This window comes from Leptopilina boulardi, unplaced genomic scaffold (genome assembly GCF_019393585.1).
Source record: "Leptopilina boulardi isolate dan_hultmark-lab unplaced genomic scaffold, ZJU_Lbou_2.1 LbouV2_371, whole genome shotgun sequence".
NCBI classification, from domain to species: domain Eukaryota; kingdom Metazoa; phylum Arthropoda; class Insecta; order Hymenoptera; family Figitidae; genus Leptopilina; species Leptopilina boulardi.
The window spans coordinates 4,630,133-4,653,049 of record NW_026137942.1 but is presented as its reverse complement, the minus strand read 5'-3'; the positions used below and the strand labels follow the sequence as shown (position 1 = coordinate 4,653,049).

At 24.5% G+C, this 22,917-nt stretch overlaps 1 protein-coding gene across 3 annotated transcripts in view; it reads left to right on the top strand.

The window, feature by feature from the left end:
• Nucleotides 1-22,917, top strand: part of LOC127287608 (teneurin-m) — a 122,103-nt gene that overhangs the window by 17,559 nt on the left and 81,627 nt on the right. For all 3 annotated transcript variants that reach the window (XM_051314624.1, XM_051314623.1, XM_051314625.1), the window contains exon 2: nucleotides 19,960-20,142. In XM_051314624.1, coding sequence (XP_051170581.1) covers nucleotides 19,960-20,142 — 183 coding nt within the window. The remainder of the gene's footprint in view (nucleotides 1-19,959; nucleotides 20,143-22,917) is intronic.

The window sequence follows — 22,917 nt, the reverse complement described above, 5'->3', positions numbered from 1 at the left end:
ATAAATTACTTTAAAATCTATATTTCTTGAAATTATATAAAAAAATTTTAAGATTTTTGAAATAATACATTACCCTCATAGCAACCAGGTATTCATGCTATATATCCCTAGGATAACCTATCGATTTCCGAAACACCGAAAGCCGACGGATATATCTCGAATATCCGGGTGCTATGTGTGTACAATAAAATTTTCAAATTACATTCGTTTTTATATATTGAGTATATAATAATTTTAATAAATAGAATCAGAGATTTAATTGTATATTTAAATTTAAAATTTTTATTTAAATTATATATTTAAACACTAAAAGAAAAAATTTATACCTATATTTCAAATAATCCGTTACTTGACTATTATAGAATAAATATTCATTTGTATCAATTATTAATATTATTATTTGAGTCAATTAAATGGTATATTTGTTTTAAATACCGAAATTATTGGTTCACATGCAGTTTATTTAATTCAAATAAAAAAATTATTCAGTTCAAGTAAATATTTATTTAATAATAGTCAAGGATCCGACAGCTTTGAATGAAATAAGTTTTTTTTGTTGTGTAATAATTAATTATTATTATTATTATTATTATTATTATATAAAGAAAAGTTTAAAATATTAGGTTAAAATTAATTTTTAAATTTAACTGTGAAAATAATTAGTTTTTAGAAACAATTTTTTCAAATTGAATATAAAACATAAAAAATATAGCTCGTTGTTCCTAGTCAAAAATAAGTCATTTAAATTTAAATGATCGCAGGAAGTTGTAATATATTTTTTTTTTTTTTTGTTATTTTTGGCCTAAAAAACATACAGGATGGTCAGTAATAAAAAAATAATAATTTTTTATCATTAGGTATAGTATTTACAATCTAACAATTTTTTTTCTAAAAAATTTAAACATTTTTAAAAATTCTACTTTTCTTAGAATTTTAAGAATTTTCTATCACCAATTGCGTTTTCCTTGCTTTTTTAAAATGATTCTTCAAAATCTCTCAGATAGATTTTTAAAAAGAAAAAGAAAAAAATGAATTGCAATTTTATTGGTCTGTCCTCTTAAATATTGAACTTCTTTTACAATTTTAACTACTTTTTCTCGACAATTTTTTTTACATACTTTTTTAATGATTCTTCAGAATCTATATATAAAAATAAATTCAAAATATATATAAATTTTATATTTAACGGGTTTATTTAAAGAAAACGAAATTTTTTTTTTCATTCTGTTTAAAAATAATTAATGAGATTTTCTAGTTTAGAATTGAGAAAAAACACAATTTTTAAAAAATGTTATTGTAAAAAAGTCTTATTATTATGTTTAGGTTTATGAAACTTCAAGGGATAATTGCGTTTTTGGTTTTTTTAAAATCGATTAAGTTGATTTTAAAAAAAAATATTACTCGTTAGTTTGAAAAGGTATTTTTTCAAAGGCAGCTTTCTGTTGCTGGTAAAATGAACTAAAAATACTAAAAAAAACAAACAATTTTGTCAATTTTAACCTAGAAAAACCTCTTAAAAGAATTTTTTATTATTAATTTTTTTTTAAATTTATTTATTGGTGATAAATATTGTAGTTTTTATTTATATTGGTGACGGAAAGTGTGTGCTTAAAAATTATTATCAGAATCTAATTTAAAAATGATTTAATTAAAATTAATTAATTTATTTCTATAATTCAGTCTGTGAAGATTTTATTGGAATTTTTAAGAGTGTTCCTAATATAAAAATTCAGTTACATTTTTTTAGATTTTGTATCAGTTCTACTTTTCACATGTTGCAATGGTCTATTTTTACTATATATATACATATATATGGACTAATCCACAGAACCGGTCGATCTCATATGTTACTCACACAAATCTATCTATTTTAGTAAAGAACCAATTAATTATTTTAATCCTTTTTTTTATTATTCAAAGTGTCTGAGTGGTATTAAACTAATTGTAATAAAATTAAATAACTGTTTTTACACATTACATTTTGCTGATTATACCGAAACAATTTGAAATTTCCTTATAAATTGTCATTTTACTATTGTAAAATGTATCAATGCTAAAAAAACAAATATAATAATAATTTTCAAAAAAATTTTCCATTTTCAATTTTTTTTTTTTTTTTTGGTTCATTACAAAAAAAAACACTTTGTTCCTAATCAAAGGACATTGAATGCATTTCAATGAATTAATATTATTAATAAATATTTAAAAAAAAAACTATTTTGGTACTTTATCAATAAATTTTGTTAATTATATAAATTTTTTCTGAAATTTTTATTGATAATATAAAAATCAATGAAACGGAAATATTCCTTTGCAATTTATTGAATTTGTTCAATTAAAAATAATGTTAAATTATCATAAATATTCACGTCTTGAAACTTTGTCGTTATAAGTGCAACGCATTTTTTTACTTTTTTTTAAATCCTGTTTTTCAAAATTGAACTAATAACACAGGAATACACGGTTTTGGACACGAGCAACGAAGACCTGTTCCTAAAGTAAATTTTAACTCTGAATTCAAATCCACAGTCCGTTTTCTTACTACACGTGAGGTTTTTGAGATAATTGCAATTTTAAATTTTTGATGCTTTTAACAAAATTTTTATTGTTAATTAAACTATATTACTTATTAAAAAAGTCATAACTTTGTTCAAGGTTTCTGGGGTCGCTGATAACAAATATGAATTCAGATTTTTAAAATTCAAAATGGCGGATTTAATATGGCGGACAGAAATTTAAAAATTGATCGGATTTGCTTGAAACACGTAACTTAGGGGTTTTTGAAATAGCTAATGACGAATCTGACATTAGATTTTTAAAATTTTAAATCGAGGATCCAATTTAACGGATGAAAAAATTAAAAATTAATTGGACTTGCTTAAAACTTGTTACTTGGGGGGTTTTTGAGGTTGCTGATTACGAATTTGACATCACATTTTTAAACGAGTTTTAAGCAAATCTGATCAATTTTTAAATTTTTTTCCGCCATATTGGATCCGCTATTTTGAATTTTAAAAAATTGACATCAAATTCGTAATCAGGGACCATAAAAACCCCTGATTAACGTCTTTCAAGTGAATCCGATGAATTTTTAAAAATTCGTTCGCCATATTGGATCCGACATTTTGAATTTTTTTTAACAGACATCAAATTCGTTATCAGCGACACAAAAATCCTTTGAGTTACAGGTTTTAAGTGAATTTGATGCCCTTTTTTATTAGCAACAAAGTGTGTTATTGTAAGGGACCAAAAAAAAATTTTAAATGGTGAATATTTTGAAAAATAACTAACGCCATTGAATTTAGCGTAATCGAATTAGGTTTGTAAATTTTCTCATTTATTTCCAATTCAACATTATTAATTATCATCTTTTTTAATACGTTAATGTTAATATTTAACTAACATTTTTTCACTTTCATGCAAAAGTATCACGTACTATATAGTTTTGCCAAACTATACACGCTTCACCTTTTTCAACAAATTTTAGTCTGAAAAACAAGTCACAGTTTTTCTTGTACGTCAGCTACGAAGATTGATCTTACTTACTCTTACTTCGCGATTTAAAGTAATTTTTGTTTTTTCAAGGCGATATAAAAAACAACTTGTCTGATTTTCTATATAAATATAAAAATTAATTTTTTTATATCAGAAAAAAAATTTATCATCATTTTTATTTATATTATACAGTCAATGTCATTTGATACCCATTTTTCATTGTTGCACAGAAAAAAAATCGCGTAATAAAATGAAATATGTTTTTAGATTAGAAAAATTAAAACATGTGTTTTGACAGCAGAAACGATGCTGACAACTTAAATAATAGCGCGAAATTTCAAACTTATAAAATTCATTAAAAAATATAAATAATAAATAATAATCATTTAAAAATTCAAATCATTTAAAATTCTGTTAAATGAGAATTCTGCTAAATTAATATTCGTTAAAATTGAAATTTTTTAAATAAAAAGTTGAGTAAAGAGAAAGTCTGCAAAATAAAAATTCAGTAGGGGGAAGTGTCCCCGCTCAAACATCAGCAGGTTTTGGTTTTTATCCATAAATTTTAATTGGATCATCCAATTTTGATTGTTCAGGTTCCATTTTAAAGCTAGTGTAAATACCTAACTTTTGCTTAAGAAACTAGATTTTTTTATTTTAAAACAGAAAAATTATAAAAGAATTTCAAAAGGTATAGTGTTTTTGGACCAAATAAAATTTGACCCCGGTTGTGCAGCACTTTCAAAAATTACTTAAAAATGTAAAAATATGAAGAAATACAAATATAACAAGTTGTAAATTCAGATGTTCATTACATGAACATTTTGCTTCCTCTTTACGATAAGCAAAAAAATTTGCTTCCTCGTGGAGAAAGCAAAATTTTATTGCCAAAATGTGAATTTTTGATTTTTTAACTTTCATTTATTCTTTAAATTTACCTCAAATGTATACTTTATATATATTGATCGATTCGTCTTGACGTAAGGAATACGATTTTATTATATATAACCTTAAATTTTTCTATTATTTAAAATTTTTTTCGATTAAAAAAAATTTTTTGGAAAAAAGACGATAAAATTTTTTTTGGGGGTATTTTTCAAAATCCATTGGTCAGATTTGAGATATTAATATGATAAATGAGCCTACCAAATTTTATATAAATCCATTAAAACCTGTTAAAGTTATCTTTTAAACAAAAAAGGGATCTCATATAACATGTTTCTATAAAGAAAAAAATTTGTTTCCGCCACTTTGAAAAGTTTTATAAACAAAAGGACTACAAAGCTTCCTCCACGGGGAAGCAAAAGTCAATTTTTATATTATTTAATTATTATAAAAGCCTTTAACATTTACAGATTTTATAAATATTATTTTATATATACAATATATATATATATATTATATTTTATAAGTGTTTAACATTATATATAAAGCTTTAAAGGCACATAAAATTGGACATCAGTGGTCTCAAATCAGTCCCTAAATTCTAGCTATTTGAATCAGTAACATTTCAATCAGTAACTGATTTTCAGTGAAAGTAATTGATTCTCCATAGTGAAATGTCACTATAACTGTCAGTGAAAACCACTAATTCAAATAGCTAGAATTTAGCCACTGATTTGAGACCAGTGATTTTTTCACTGATTCATATTTAGAGATTACAAAACGGGAAAAATCATTGTAGCGTTTTTTTACACATAGTGCTCACAAAAGGTTAAATAATATTTGACAAATCGGTGTTTGCTCAAAAACATCCTTATAACGTGACCAAAAGTTGACATAAGTTTCATATCAATAGATAAAGAAATATGAACAAAATGACAAGTACTTCACAACCGGGGCTGCTGCATAACAGGGGATTCTCCCCTACCTAAAAATGATGTTTAGTAAAAATTCATTTAAGAAGAAATTTTGTCAAATGATAATTCGAAGTATAAAAATTCGTTTAAAAAATAATTATATGTAATCAAATTCTTTAAAACGAAAATTTTAATTGATGATTTAAATGGGAAATTCATGCGCCAAAATTTTAATATACATACCTACATGAAATCAGTAGTAATAAATTTATTTATCGGTAAAAAAGTAAAATTTGTACGAAAAATAAAATTATTGAAAACACTTAAAATATGTACATTCGTTTTTCTGCTTTTATGGCGTTTCTTTTGTGTCCCTGTAAAAAGTAATTAATATAATTTTGAATTAACAATTTGTTCTTCTTATTTCTCCAGTTTTGTTCATTTTGTTATTTCTACAAAACTGATAATATAATAAGCAATCTTTTATTCGATAGGTTTATCTATATTTTTTGGGGTTTTATTGTTCTTTTAACTAATCTCTTTTACTTCTATTTGTGTTTATTTGTTGTTTCTATATTAAACTAACATTATCATAAGCAGTTTTTTCAATAGGTTTATCATTTTTTAAAATGCTTTCCATTCTTATTTCATATATTGACGTCTGTTCTATTTTTTTTTTTAACCAAAAACTCGAACAAAAGCACCTAAAAAGTTCCTTATCAAAATTCATTATTATCTCTTCAGGATAAGGATAAAATTTATTTTTAAACTTCCTAGTGCTCTAAATTGAGAAAGCAAAATTAAATCATTAATTATAAACTATCAAAATATAATGTTAACATTACGAAAATAAAAAATCAATAGTGTGACGTCTCAACTGTTTACATATATACATTTAGACGTCCAAAATGGCGAACGACATGCTATCAAAGCGTAGGCAGAACTACTACGCAAGGATAGATAAGAAAATATTTTCGCAACATTACCTCAATATATTATATAAAATCTTTTTGGAAATTGTTAGAAAATTAGAGATTAAGACTGGTCACTGTTCGAATGTTCTAACTATTTTATATTTAATTATTTTAAAATAATTATTTGCGAAAATATTAACAATTTTTGCCCTTCATTATATTTTAGACTTCTCCATTAAATATATAAACTCATTTCATTCAATATTTTACGAGAAAAGTGTTCTGAAAATTAACATTATGGCGATCACGTGACCTATCAGTCACATGCTGTTATGAATCGATTCTGTTGGAAAACTGCTGTTGATAGATAACCTAAGAGCGAGCTTACAAGTTAAGGTAAGAAAGTATAAATCGACGATTTTAAATATCACAGAAAAAATCTGGTAACAATTTCAGAACACTGTAAAAAATTCCAGGGTTATTTTACAATTCGGATTTTGAAAAAAGTTACTACTATTCCACTGTAAAAAAAACTTTAAGTGTTGTAAATTTACAAGCAGGGAAATCAGAAGGCAACATAACCTAAAAGTTCTTTTTATTTTGTAAATTGATAGTTACCCAACTAAAAATTTCAGTATTATACCAGAGTTCACTATTGGCGCAGTACTGGTTCAGTATTGGCTGCTGAGACTGGGCAGTCTGTACTGAACCAGTACTGGTATTTTCATTGTATCAGTACTGTTGCAGTACCACCCTCCCAGTACTGGAAAACCAGTAATGAGCCGATATTGAGCCAGTACTGGCTCATATAGATTTTCTTTTTGATTAATACTAGTTTAAAAAAAGTTCTAGAGTGAATACCTGATGAATTTTTTTGTTTAAATATTTTGTTTATAAAAATTTTTTCACCTTGATTTTATTTTTCAAAATTAAAATGTATTTTATTTTGTTTTTCTGTGGGTAAAATTATTTAAACAAAAAGTTTCCTGAGACCAAGCCTAAAACATTTTGCAAGATTTTCTTATTGTTTTCAGATATGCAATAAACCAAAAAAAAATTTTTAAACGATCAAACTAAAAATAAATAAATTTGTTTATAAAAAATTTATATTTTTTTAAATAAAAATTAAAAAAAAATTTTCTTGACAACACTTGTTAAAAATCAAAAAACAACTTTTATTTTCTTAAAAAAGTTTTTCAAAACTTCATTTTGATACAAATATATATATATATATATGTGATTAAAAATAGATATTATACTTTTGAAAAAAACTTAAATTTAAAAATTTTTACCCGAAAATTTATAAAGCTACAAAAAATTGCTTTTTTCTCAGAACTTTGGTTTTATATTAAACATATTTTTATATTTATTTTTTGATTTTTTAAAATAATAATTTGCAATATATATTATAATAAAGAATAAAAATTCTTGGTGTTCACAGAAAATTAAAAGGCATTAAAATAAGCTGCAACGCTTCTTATTTTAATCCAATGTTGCTTATTTTAATACCAAAATGGATTAAAATAAGCAAAATTGGATTAAAATAATAAGCGTTGCAGCTTATTTTAATGCCTTTTAATTTTCTGTGTTTTCAATTTTATATAATAAAATATTAATTAGTTAGTTGACTAATTTAATTAATATTTAATTTGTGTTGGGTTACTAAAAATTTCAGACACTTTTCCATAAGTATACCAAAAAAGTATTACCTGGAGCAGAGATTTCACTATTGCAATGAAACTTATCTCTGTTACAGTTAAAGCTTTCTTTTCGTATACAAGAAATTATAAAACTGCCATTACTCGGCCAGTACTGAACCAGCAGTGGTTACCAGTACTGGTGCCAACTCTGGTAGCCAATACTGGTAAAATGTTATCATCCCAAAGTTACGTCAACTCTGGCGCCAATACTGGGTGCCAGTACTGCGCCAGTACTGCGCCAGTAATAAATTTTTGATTGGGATCCCATGTAACTTTTTTATTTTTGCACCGATTTTAAAGTTTTTTTCATTTTGAAGCTAGAAAAGAAGGGCTTTTCAACCCACATAGGGTTTTTTTTGTTAAAAGTATACTGTAAAAAAAGGTTTTAATTTTACTATTTAAATAGTAGAATTACAAGATTCTGTAACAAATTTCGTTACAGAATTATGTGATTTTACTGCACTCAGTTTGACAATATTAATGATTTTGAGATTAGAAATTTTCTTTAAATTTAAAAATTTGTTTACTTTTGCATTTTTTTGCCTTATTTCGTTTACTAAACAACAGTTTTAATAATCTATTATAATTAAATTAATGTCGTTTTGTATGTCGTCTTTTTACATCGGGTGCATCGAATCACAATTATTAGTCAAATTTATTAAATTTACAACTTTTAGTAATTTTACAGGCGCTAGTAAATCCACATAACCTCAATGTACAGTTACTATATCGTGTAAAAATGTCCCACACAGTGTAGATTTTTTTCCTCGCATACACTGTATATATGTAAAAGTACAGAGAAATTTTTTACAGTGATGATAACACTTCTGGGAGGAAAAATAACACGTTAACATAACTTCAAAACTGAACAATTGTTTATTAATACTTTAACGCAAACAAAATTATGATTAAAATTAATTGCAACCAATTTTAGAAGACCTTGTTAATGACAAAAAAAAATTATGTTGATTCAAAATCTTTTTTTAAAAAATTATTTTTTTTAACATTTTAATTTTTTTTCTTTCAGTTCACAATCGGATGAAAATAAGTTATCTTATTAAATAAGAGCTTATTTTATTGCAATCGTTTATATTTTAATATTGTTCAAATGTAAGTTGTAATAAAATTATTTACTGAATAAAATTTCAATTGTTTATAATTTTTTTAGCCATATAAAAATATAAGCGATTGTAGAGAATGTTTTATTGAATAAAATAAGCCAGTGTTTATTAAAATTTGATGAAAACTGTGATTTTTGTCTGAGCTGAAAAAACACATTAAAATTTTGAATCAAAATCGTTTTTCTGCAAAATTCATAACAAGATCTTCTAAAATTGGTTGCAATTAATTTTAATCATAATTTTGCTTGCGTTAATTTGTTACAAAATAATTTCTCAATTTTTATATTCTCCTTCATGAAAATTCGGTAAAATAAGAGTTATGCTACTCTCTAAATCTGAATTAGTGCCAGTAGTGCACCATTACTTGTCAGTACTGCGTCAGTAGTAAATTTTTGATTGGGTAAGGGGAGATACTCGTACATAGAAAAAACGCTGGATAAATTTTGTTGCGGATAATTTTAACCAATGCTAATTTTCATAGACGGTGGCGCCCCCAACTAGGATAACATTTGTTGCAGTTAATTTTTATACCGATTTTGGGGTAAAAATTCTACTTTTTTTTTTTAGTGTGTATAAATGCACGTTTTTTAAGATTTTTTTTTTGCAAAAAAGTAGTAAAGTTTATGGAATTGAACTAAAGCATACCTTAAAGTGTACAATATAAGCTATGTATAATAATTTTTTAAATTAAAAATATTGCAAAATGGCAGCGTTATAGGCGTTTAAAGTTAGATCTTTGGTTTTGCGCCGTGCAACCTACAGGTCTCAAATCTCAACCAAAATAAAAAAAATTAAATTTTTATCGTTCAATTACACAAATATATTTTGCATGACGAAGAGAAAATTAAAAAAAATTTTTTTTTTTTGAAAATTTGGTACCATTTTGAAAAAAATCAATATTTTTTTTTTGTTAACAATCTACAAAAAAATTGTTTAAAATTTTTTTTTTAAAAAAGCAGCTCGTCATGCAATACATGACATTTGGTAGCATCAAATGCAGATAGTTAAACTAAATTTTAAAGCAAAAAAAAAAAAAAAAAAAAAAAAAAAAAAAAATTGTAAACAAATTTTTTGTTACACGAGTTTTTCCCCTTAATTAAGTGATATATAAAAAATTATAAGTTTTTACAAAACTCATAAATTTTTAAAGTAAAAAGTAATATAATAAGTGACATTGTATCAATCAAGAAAACAGTATACAATTTATTCAAGATGATTAAAATCGAATTTTTAATTTTAACATTACTTAAGGTAAAGGTTAAAGATATAATTTATTATTGAAAAATTAATAATATTGGATTCTATTAAGAAAAAACTTATTCAAAAGTATCACTTATTCATAAATAAATTAATTTCTGATAAAATCATTATATTTTATCTTTATGAAAATATAAAACTTGTTCATTACTTAATTTATGTATACATATATCTATTATATGAATTTTAAATTCCTATAAAAAAAAATCAAAAATAAATTTAATAATAGATTATTTCTGAAACTGATTGCCTGTTGGTGATTAGTAATTTTATAAATTTAAGTGAATTCGTAAATGTAAATTTATGCAAAAAAAAAAAAAAATTCCAATTGATAAATATAAGAAATTTTTAATGTTTTGTATCTTTTTTAAGAAACTTTTCTCTTTGAGTTTACTCAATTATTAATATTTTATTTATTAGTTAATTTTATTAGAATAATGATTCAATTTGAAAAAAAAGATTCCGTTAAAATTCGTTGAGGTTATACATATTTTTTGATCTCGAAAAACCAGTTCACCACCATAACTTCAAGGTTATATAGTATACCTATTTTAAGGGGGAGGGGGGGGATCTAAAAAGAATGAAAAATTGGTGACGTAGTTTATGGATGGCTCCTAAAGTGGATCACGACAGCTAAAAAAATACGTGCCTATAATATTATTTTTTTAAGCTCTACAAACATGCAAGTTTCATTAAAATCAGTGATTTACACTTCCGTAGTTTTACTTGTTAGAGAAACGAAACTGCGCACGTCTCACTGGTTGGTTGTGATGATATCTCTTTAACGAATATCTATATTTAAATTTGGAAATATATATATATATATATATATATATATATATATATGTTTCACAGTTTTAATTAACAGAAGCATTATTTAATTATCTGCTATTATAATTAATAAACAGTGAAATAAAAGTAATACCTACTTTTGTATATGTATAAAGAATTATATTTGTTATAATTATTACTTTTTCTTTTTACTTTAAAAACTAATAATTATTTTTTCACTAGTTCATACACTGTCAATTAAAAATAAAATCAATAAATTTTGAATTATTAATATAACAAGTACAATTGTTCGAATTTTAAAAATATATTCCAATTATAAACAAAAGTAAAATTATCTTTTTAGACGAGTACAATTCAGCAAAAAATTTGATTTTATTATTAATTTTATAAAATTTTAGATTAGCTAATACTAAAAAAATATCGGAAACTCCGTTATTTGTTTATAGGAATTCTTTTTTTGTTTTTATTTATTGATGCTTTGAATAAAATAGTTTTTTTTTTGGACTTTTTGATCTAATAAAATGTAACGCACTCTGAAGAAAGGGACCTTAAACGCAAAAAAAATTATAGGTTATGTTTTGAAATTTTTAAGTGAAAATACATAATGAGAATCAATTCTAAATACAAATTATTGATATTTTTAAGTCTTTATTTCATTCAAAATATTAAATAAAACCTGATTTTTAAATTAAAAAATTTTTTTTAAAAACTTTTAATCAAGATAAAACTATTGTAAACATAACCTATAATTCGTCTTCTTCTAAGGTCCCTTTCTTCAGAGCGCGTCACAAATAATCAATATTTATAATTATTTCAGAAGTTTCTATGTGGATCTTCATCAGTGCTTTGTTATAGTTTATTGAAAATTCAATTAATTTTGAATTCAAATTTTTGAGAATAATGAAATTTTTTTTGATTTGAGAGGCTGATAGTAAAAATGATTTAAAATAACATTGGGAGCAAAAGTGGGATAAGCGACTTGGGAGAAAAAACGGGTTAAAATGATTCGTGTAATTTATTGATAAATTCATTATATTATCGATTAAAAAATATTAATTATAATAAAATATGCATTTTTTCCTATTGTTAATATTTTTTAATCGTTAATATAATGAATTTATCAATAAATTACACGAATCATTTTAACCCGTTTTTGCTCCCAAGTCACTTATCCCACTTTTGCTCCCAATGTTATTTTAAACCATTTTTACTATCAGCCCCTCATTTTAAATTTGGAAATTTTTGGGAAATAATTGAAATTTTGGATAATAATTTAATTTAAGTTCATTTTTGATTGAAAATTTGGATAATTAATTTTGTATAGAAATTTTAGAAAATAATTGAATTTTATTTCATTTTAAATTGAAAACTTGGTAAATAATTAAATTTTAAATTGGAAATTTCTGATAATTATTGGAATTTTAATTGATTTTGAATTAAAATTTCTTGTAATAATTGAATTTTAGTTTATTTGGAATTGAAATTTTTAAAAAATAATTCAATTTTATTGTGATATTTTCTTTTTAAATTATAAACAATTGTTAAATTTCATAAAAATTTTAATTGAAAAATGATTTTGATATAATTTTGCTAGTAATTCAATAAAATGGTTATTCGACTTTATGGAATTTGATCTTTTGTGATTTAGACCAAAATAAGATGTCTCGAAATTTAAAATAAAAATGTTGGACAAATAGAAATTCTGTAAAATAAAAATTTGGCGCCTAAAAATTCTGTTAAGTAAAAATTAGTTTAAAAAAAAATTCTGTCAAATACTAATTCGAAGAATTAAAATTGGTTCAAATAATTATGAAATCTAATAAAATTATTTAAAATTAAAATTTTAACTATTAATTTTTTATGAGTTTATGGATCTCCCCTTTAATGCGTGCCAATTTCTAAAAGATAAAATTTATGTAAATATTAAATATAATTTCTGTTGTACATAAATAAAATTACGATTAAAATAAGCCATCTTTAAAAACGTTGAAACAAATAAAAAGGGCATAGCGGGATAAGCATGTATGCTGCCTTGGCAGTACAATAACCGCCCATGGCGATTCTTATTATAATCGGTAGGTCACGTTTTTTGTTGTTGTTGTGCAGCGTTATAGGGAGATAAACGCGTTTCAATGCTTAAAAGTAACCAAACTATTATTTTCACAATGAATTTTTATCCAAAAATTATTTTTCCTAAAGAATTTTTTACTTTTATTTATCAAATATTATTTTACATAATATAACTTAATGTTTGCGGGTGTTGAATTTAAAATTATCAAATTTCTATTTAAGAGAATTTCATAAAGTAGATTTTATATTCAACCGAATTTTCATAGAAAACAATTTTTATTTATCAGAATTTTCTTTAATCGAATTACTGTACTTATTGAAATATTTATTTAAAAGTATTTTTATTTCAGATAATTTATAGGTACATTCAAAAGAATTTATATGTACTCTCTAAATCTGAATTAGTAAAAATGTTTACTAATTTGAATTAGTGACTCACCTTTTGTTTCTGAATTAGTAAAATTTTACTAATTGTTAGTAAAAGTTACTAATAATTAGTAAAATTTTACTAATTCAGAAGCAAAAGGTGAGTCACTAATTCAAATTAGTAAACATTTTTATTAATTCAGATTTAGAGAGTAGCATAACTCTTATTTTACCGAATTTTCATGTAGGAGAACATAAAAATTGAGAAATTGTTTTGTAACAAATTAACGCAAACAAAATTATGATTAAAATTAATTGCAACCAATTTTAGAAGATCTTGTTATGAATTTTGCAGAAAAACCATTTTGATTCAAAATTTTAATGTGTTTTTTCAGCTCAGACAAAAATCACAGTTTTTATCAAATTTTAATAAACACTGGCTTATTTTATTCAATAAAACATTCTCTACAATCGCTTATATTTTTATATGGCTAAAAAAATTATAAACAATTGAAATTTTATTCAGTAAATATTTTTATTACAACTTACTTTTGAACAATATTAAAATATAAACGATTGCAATAAAATAAGGTCTTATTTAATAAGATAACTTATTTTCATCCGATTGTGAACTGAAAGAAAAAAAATTAAAATGTTAAAAAAAATAATTTTTTAAAAAAAGATTTTGAATCAACATAATTTTTTTTTGTCATTAACAAGGTCTTCTAAAATTGGTTGCAATTAATTTTAATCATAATTTTGTTTGCGTTAAATTATTAATAAACAATTGTTCAGTTTTGAAGTTATGTTAACGTGTTATTTTCCCTCCCAGCAGTGTTATCATCACTGTAAAAAATTTCTCTGTACTTTTACATATATACAGTGTATGTGAGGAAAAAAATCTACACTGTGTGGGACATTTTTACACGATATAGTAACTGTACATTGAGGTTATGTGGATTTACTAGCGCCTGTAAAATTACTAAAAGTTGTAAATTTAATAAATTTGACTAATAATTGTGATTCGATGCACCCGATGTAAAAAGACGACATACAAAACGACATTAATTTAATTATAATAGATTATTAAAACTGTTGTTTAGTAAACGAAATAAGGCAAAAAAATGCAAAAGTAAACAAATTTTTAAATTTAAAGAAAATTTCTAATCTCAAAATCATTAATATTGTCAAACTGAGTGCAGTAAAATCACATAATTCTGTAACGAAATTTGTTACAGAATCTTGTAATTCTACTATTTAAATAGTAAAATTAAAACCTTTTTTTATAGTATACTTTTAACAAAAAAACCCTATGTGGGTTTAAAAGCCCTTCTTTCCTAGTTTCAAAATGAAAAAAACTTTAAAATCGGTGCAAAAATAAAAAAGTTACATGGGATCCCAATCAAAAATTTACTACTGCACAGTACTGGCGCAGTACTGGCAGCCAGTATTGGCGCCAGAGTTGGCGTAACTTTGGGATGATAACATTTTACCAGTATTGGCTACCAGAGTTGGCACCAGTACTGGTAACCACTGCTGGTTCAGTACTGGCCGAGTAATGGCAGTTTTATAATTTCTTGTATACGAAAAGAAAGCTTTAACTGCAACAGAGATAAGTTTCACTGCAATAGTGAAATCTCTGCTCCAGGTAATACTTTTTTGGTATATACTTATAGGGAAAAGTGTCTGAAATTTTTAGTAACCCAACACAAATTAAATATTAATTAAATTAGTCAACTAACTAATTAATATTTTATTATATAAAATCGAAAACACCAAGAATTTTTATTCTTTATTATAATATATATTGCAAATTATTATTTTAAAAAATCAAAAAAAGTAAAAATTTTTAAATTTAAGTTTTTTTCAAAAGTATAATATCTATTTTTAATCACATATATATACATATATTTGCATCAAATGAATTTTTGAAAAAAATTTTTTAAGAAAATAAAAGTTGTTTTTTGATTTTTAACATTATTTATTTTTAGTTTGATCGTTTAAAATTTTGTTTTTTGGTTTATTGCATATCTGAAAACAATAAGAAAATCTTGCAAAATGATTTAGGCTTGGTCTCAGGAAACTTTTTGTTTAAATAATTATACCCACAAAAAAGCAAAATAAAATACATTTTAATTTTGAAAAATAAAATCAAGGTGAAAAAATTTTTATAAACAAAATATTTAAACAAAAAGATTCATCAGGAATTCACTCTAGAACTTTTTGTAAACTATTATTAATCAAAAAGAAAATCTATTTGAGCCAGTACTGGCTCAATATCGGCTCAGTACTGGTTTTCCAGTACTGGGAGGGTGGTACTGCAACAGTACTGATACAATGAAAATACCAGTACTGGTTCAGTACAGACTGCCCAGTCTTAGCAGCCAATACTGAACTAGTACTGCGTCAATAGTAAACTCTGGTATAATACTGAAATTTTTGGTTGGGATTATATTCATAAATATCCGTGAAAACGATTTTTTGGCTTTAAAATCAAAATTTGAGGGTGTTAGGGAAATTTTTAATATACCATTCTTCTTAGTTTTTTGTTAAGTACAACCTCTAGTAGGTCTGATAAAAAGTGTTGTATGGTTGTCACACAGTGTAGGTATTTTTATTAATTTTTCATTTAATTTTCATTTAATTAATTGGAATTTGGTTTTTGTATTTTTAAATTATTTATTTATACGTTGGCTCACTTCGATATTTATACTTTCAACGTGGCGTTATTAATAGTTAATTAAAAATAATTGATATTTGTGTTTAATGTTCAATTAAATATTTGTACTACTTATTTTATGGATAATTTACTGCAATTATTCCACAAAAAATTTTGATACGAGTTATTTGATAGAATTTCATTGCATAGAATTTTTTTTTCAATTGAATTTATATTTATTCGAATTATTATTTAACAGAATTTCCATATAACCAATTTTTCATATTTAAGAATTTTTATTTAATCCAGAATTTATTTAATTGTATTTTAATTTGATAAAATTTTTATTTCACAGAACTTTTATTTATTCGAATAAAATATTTGGCAGTAACATTTCGTGACAATTTTAAAATTAACCAATCAAAATTTTCTGGGTAATTTCTGATTAGTTAATTTTGAAATTGACGCCCAAAAATTTTTAACTGAAATTAATTCGCATAATAATAAAGTTTTGTCAAATGAAAATTCGTTCAAGTAGAAATTCAGTTAAATGAATTTTCGCGGTTAAGTTAAAAATTCAGTTATATAAAAAATCGTTTGTATGGAAATTATATCAAATAATAATTCGAATAAATATAAATTCAACTGAAAAAAAAAATTCAATCTAATGAAATTCTATCTAATAAAAATTCAAACAAAAATTAATTTTATGCATTAGTCGTGCGTGCGTCTCATATAGAAATGTTTCTATAAAAAAAAGTAATACTTAAATTTAATTTGAATATTAAAATTTCTAGTTTGAAAAATTGATGAATATGTTTTGAAAAGTAGGAAAACTTATTTTTAATTTCAAGAGGAAGTATGATGGAGATATCCTGGAAATAGTGTATCCTCTTACCGGATGCATCAAATTTCCGTTTTTATGATAAGCACACACCCGGAAATACAAGAATAAAACAAAGAAATTATTTTGAAATTTGTTAATATTTTTTTAAACTATAACTATATAGAAAATTATTGAAAATCTGTATTACAATCTTGTTTTTTAAAAAACGGAAATTTAGAGCGTCTTAACACGAACATATTTTTTTTTAATAGAATCCTGCGAATTAATAAAATTAACGCTTTTCTGAAAAAAACTAATTTTATTATTTTTCAATAGACATTTTTTCCCACTTCACTTTTTAGCAGATTTCATACAGATTTAAACCCTATTTTTTTAAGTTGAGTCAAAATCGTACACACCGAGAATTTTTTGTTTTGTAAAAATCAGTTCATGCAAAAAAAAAAAAATTGCTTTTAAGGAATCATTGAAATTTTTTCTTTTTTCTGTTTTTTACACAAATAATATTTTTGTTTTCTAATTAAATTTCTATTTGTGTAAAATTTAAAAAAAAAATTATCATTGTGGGATGCAGGAAGTGTTAAAGTCAGCCTTACTATCGTGCTTGCGCTTCAATCTACTTGTTATTATTATCAATGTACTGTTTTAGTAGAATACATCATTAATAGATAATATATTAAGTCATTTTTACATTGATTTTGAAAATTTAATATTTTTTCAGCCGCGCAGTCAAAAGAATAAAAAAAAATTTATTTATTTTTCACACTAAATTCAGGCCTTGGATTATACGACTTTTTCTAACTTTTTTTCGAAAATACGACTTTTTTCGACTTACTTAAATAAGATTGGACTTTTTCGACTTTTTTTACATTTTTTTAAAAAATTTTTTAACAAAATAAGTCTGTTTTAGTATACAATGCAGATCTTCTTCAGATCTTCTTTATTTCAATTATTTAAAAAATTTTTCACTGAAATTTTTCTTAAAATTAATTATTTTAAATAATATTAATGAAATTCTTCACAAATTCAATAATCTTAAATTATTTTTCAATTAAAAATGTTATGAAATTCAACAATTGTTTACAATTTAAAAAAAAAAATTACCAAAATTTTCAATTTAAAACGTTTTAAAATTTAATTATTTTAAAAATTTTTCATCTAAAAATTTTAAAAATTTAATTTCAATTATAACTCTTCCGAAATTCAATTATTTTTAATCGAATATTCAATTATAAATTATATGAAAGTATTTTTCAATTAAAAAATTTTCTAGTTCAATTGTTTTCTTTAATTTTTAATAAATTTTTTAGCAACATAAAATCACCAAAAGATTTCAATTTAAAATCACTTGAATTCAATTATTTTCACAAATTTTAATTTAAAACCTTTCTAAAATTTTATTATTTCTAAAAATATCAAAAATTTAATGATTTTAAATGATTTTTATAATATTTTTCAAAAATTTAATTCATTAAAAGCATTTTTCACTTAAAAACTTTTGAAATTAAATTTTTGTCTGCAATTTCTAATAAATTCTTCATCAAAAGAAATCACAAAAAATTTTAATTCAAAATCACTCAATTAATTGTTCAATTAATTTCAAAAATTTGAATTGTTACCCAGGCGCGAAAAACCAATGCTGACGATGGATTGAGGCTTGATTTTAGATTGAACGCCCAGCGTAGGTAACCCAGACTGAAAGCAGCCTTTATACCACTGTCGATTAAAATTGGTTCAAGATTGGTTACCAATGCTCGTCTCATGCTGGATTCAAGTTTAGTTGAATCCTTATGAGCAAAGCCTAGGAGTCCAGTCTAGATTCAAGCTTGAATCAACTTTCGACTTAATATTCCCAGCTTAATTCAATATTAATTATTATCTGTATAAAATACAATTGTATTGAGTAATTATTTATATACGTTCAATATAAATTAAATAACATATTTAAATATATAATAAAAATCATAATAATTATATTCAACACATTTTTGAAAATAATTTCTTTTAATAAATTTTTTTTTTAAAGATTATATTATAATAATTTATCATCTTTATTATGTATTATTATATATTATAATATCCCTATAATATTGTAATAATTAAAGAATTACACAGGCACACAAAAAATAAAAAGCTGTTTGGCCGAGACACTACACTAGTCTATTTCCATGTATTTTTTCACGCTGAATCCGAATTCGAAGTCAGAATTGACAGATTGGCTCAAATTTTGAAGATAATTCTAAAAAACTGATTTTGAGTATTTTGAGTTTTTTGTTACTTGCGTTTTTCTGCAATTATCTCAAAAATGTGAGCGAATCTAACAATTCTGAATTTGGATTCGGATTCAGCGACAAAAAATACATGGAATTACACTATCGCAGTGACATTCAAAAATTTTTTAAATTTTAGTATTATGATTTAAAAATTTAAGGTTAGGGACCATTCATTAATTACGTAAGGGTCCTTAGGGGGAATGGGGTTTATAAAATCTCTACATGGTCTTACGTTAGGTGGTGGGGGGTAGAAGCTAATCTTACGTAAGATTTTGCCAAGTATTTTCTATTTGTATTGTTGTAATTAATTTTTTAATTATATTAATATTGTTAAAAACTTACGTAAGAAGGGTTGAGGGGGGGGGGTCCGAAAAATATTATGTATCCTTACATGGGGGTAGGGTGGGTCAAAATTAGCCAAAATCGTCCTAACGTAATTAATGAATGGCCCCTTATACTATTATTCTTTAAGGTAAAAATTACCACAACAGCAGGACTTGCAAAACGGTATTTATTTTGCAGAATAAAATGTGAATCTTTAGGTTAAAATTAAAAATTATTTACAATTAATATAAAATAAAACGACTTTCTTTGTGTCTTAAAGGCGATCTGAGGCCTCTAATTTTAATAAAATTTGTAAAATATTAATTATATTTAACTATTTTGCAGGGTGTATGTTGGACAGTACGGCGTCACGAGGACCACCCAACGTACCCCCCCGAAATCCAACAATGAGCCGTCTAAATGGGAGGTTACCAGGAAATCAAACTACCAGTGATCATGAACGTGATCCTGATTTAGAACCATCTTGCTTGATTCGCTCACCATCTGGAAATTTCTACAACATACCAAGTAAGTATATTTTATTTCCATTAAGGGTGTATGGAACGCTGAAATTCCAACCTTTTGAAATTAAGGCTGTTTAAGGTTGTCAATTTTTTTTTCTGACAATATTAGGTGTTTGAAACTGTAATGTATTATGGGAAATTGAAAAACAATTAATTCATTAATAATTTTTTAAATAAAATTCAAAATTTTCAAAAACTAAAAATTTAAACTTCTGTTGCAATTTTTATTATTTTTTATTGTTGATTTTTTAATACCCTTTTTTCATGATATTCTGAACAATCAATCGTATATGAATTTTTAAAAATTTTTATATTTTCAAAAAATAAAATTTCTAAAATGGTACCTACAAAAAAATGTTTTTTTTCAATTTTTATAATTCACAATAATTTTAGATTCCAAATAATACCAGAAAAAAAATTGACACCCCCTTAACTCTCTAATGCCGAGGGTGTTTAGAAATTATCATAAAATTTTTTCAAGGCTTTAGTTTATCTAATTTATGCTTCGGATTTTGAGGAAAATTGTTGAATATTCACACGAAACTTTGAGGAAATATTACACATAAATATTCACGTGCAATGTTCAGTCAATGTTGTGTCAATATTGAAAATACATTTTCGCCTAGTTATAAAAATTTCATTTACTAATATAAAATGTATAGGTGAATATTGACATAACATTAACTGAACATTGCACGTGAATATTTACAGTGTAATATTTCCTCAAAGTTTCGTGTAAATTATTCTTTTCATGTGGACATTTAAACATCGACACAAACTTGTATGAACCTTGCCACTGAAGTTTCCTAACCTCGCCGTGTGAGGCTCTGTCAAGTTTCAGGGAATTTTGGGTGCTGTGTGGGATTATATAAATTATTTAAAATAAAATCAAACAAAGTTACTGAACACAAATTTAATTTGAAATATTATCAATATAAAATATATGTAATTATTTTACCATAAAAACTATTAACACTTACTTTTTTTTAAAAAAATTATCGCATCAAACTTGAAAAATTCACTTAATCTTGAAATTTATTAACAATTATAATATTTTTAATGTTTAAACAATTGAATAACGATTTTCGATAGTACAGAAACACTCTTCTTTACCTACTGAAACCTACTGTAAGTATTGTTACGTCACGGCATGGAAATAAAGGTTAAAAGAAAAACTAAAAGTTTGTCACCAAAATTTCTAATTTGATTTCGCAACATATAAATAATTTATTATAAAGAATAAAAAAATAATTAAAGAAAAATTAAGAACTTAACCTCAAAATTTAGACAATTAAATTTATATCCTTTATTATATACTGAATTCTATTCTTCGAGCGGCAAAAAAATAGAATTTGTGGGATCTTGTTACTTACAAAGAGTTGAAACTCGCCTTATTAATGTTATTAGAGGAATAAATAATAAAATAGAAGGAATGAGAAAATAGGTTAGGTTGAATTAAAATTGTTTGTTTATTTACCGAACTTACGCACACAATGAGATTTCTCGACGAAACACATTAATACACAAAATTCACATATAAGAACAATTAAAAATTTTATTGATAACTACAAAAATCTATAAATCAGAAGGGAAAAATTATAAAATTAATAAGGTTAAAAAGAATACAATTTGACAAGATAAAATTTCAATGAATTTTAAAAGTTAAAGTAAACGGTATATTCACGAAACCGGAGATTAGATCCTATCCTGAACCAAATATTAATTCCAAGGATTTATACAGTTATAGGAGATCACTGAGATTTGGACATGCTACAAATCTTAAGTTCGAACCTTTAACAAATAGGAATTATACAGTGATAAGAGAGCGCGTTTTCAGTCCAAATCTCGTTGAAAATCCTAAGGTCGAACCTCGAGGAATTATTGGTTCAGGAAGGGAACCAATTCCGAATTTCGCGAACAGGGACCGAAAAGAGACTGATTAAAAGAAGTTAGACGACGCTCCGGGTAACCGCGTCGTTCGTTCCCACTCTCAGGAAAACTTGCAAAAAGTTAAAGGTGGAGGGAAAATTTTGGAAAAAGGAGAAAATTAAGGTTTCTGATTTGCCGAAAACAACATAAAAATCACGCCCTAAAAATAGAAATTGAGTATTAAAAACCCTTAGAGTCCACGTGGACCAGGTACACGCTGAGGTGGAGGTGCAATAAAACATTTGGCCAACAAATGTTTACGCTATGTGCGGAGTTGGGCCCCTTGCTGTTTTGTCTAATTGTAATTTTATTGCAAGGTTTAACTCGCACACTTTTAAGGAAAATTGTCATTTCTGAGAATGCAAGATCCTTTATTGCATTTGTTCGTTTTAGATGTTTTATTTATTGAGATCTTAAAATTTAGGGATTAAGATCCTTGTGTGTATCAATACTCTTTCTAGTTTAGGCGTTTTCTCTAATGAAACAGCTTTATGGTATTTTTTTATTAAAAGAAAAGGATTTTGCGTGTTTCCTGAAAATGTGAACGGAAAAACCCAGGAACCAGATTGTCGAACATTTATTCTTTATGCAGAATAATAAATTAAAATGTTGAAATTCTAAAGATGTGTAAAAATTGTATAAAAGAATAAATTGAGTAAAATGATATTCATATAAAATAAGTAGAAATAATAAAATATAATATTCATTCATACAACATTCTTTTACACGGGGAAAACATTCTTACATACACAACAATACATAATTAAAATATAATTACATCTTAAATTAGGACATTCTGCATCCCTCATCCTAAGACAAATTTCAAAAAAAAGAAAAGTGTGAGGTTTTG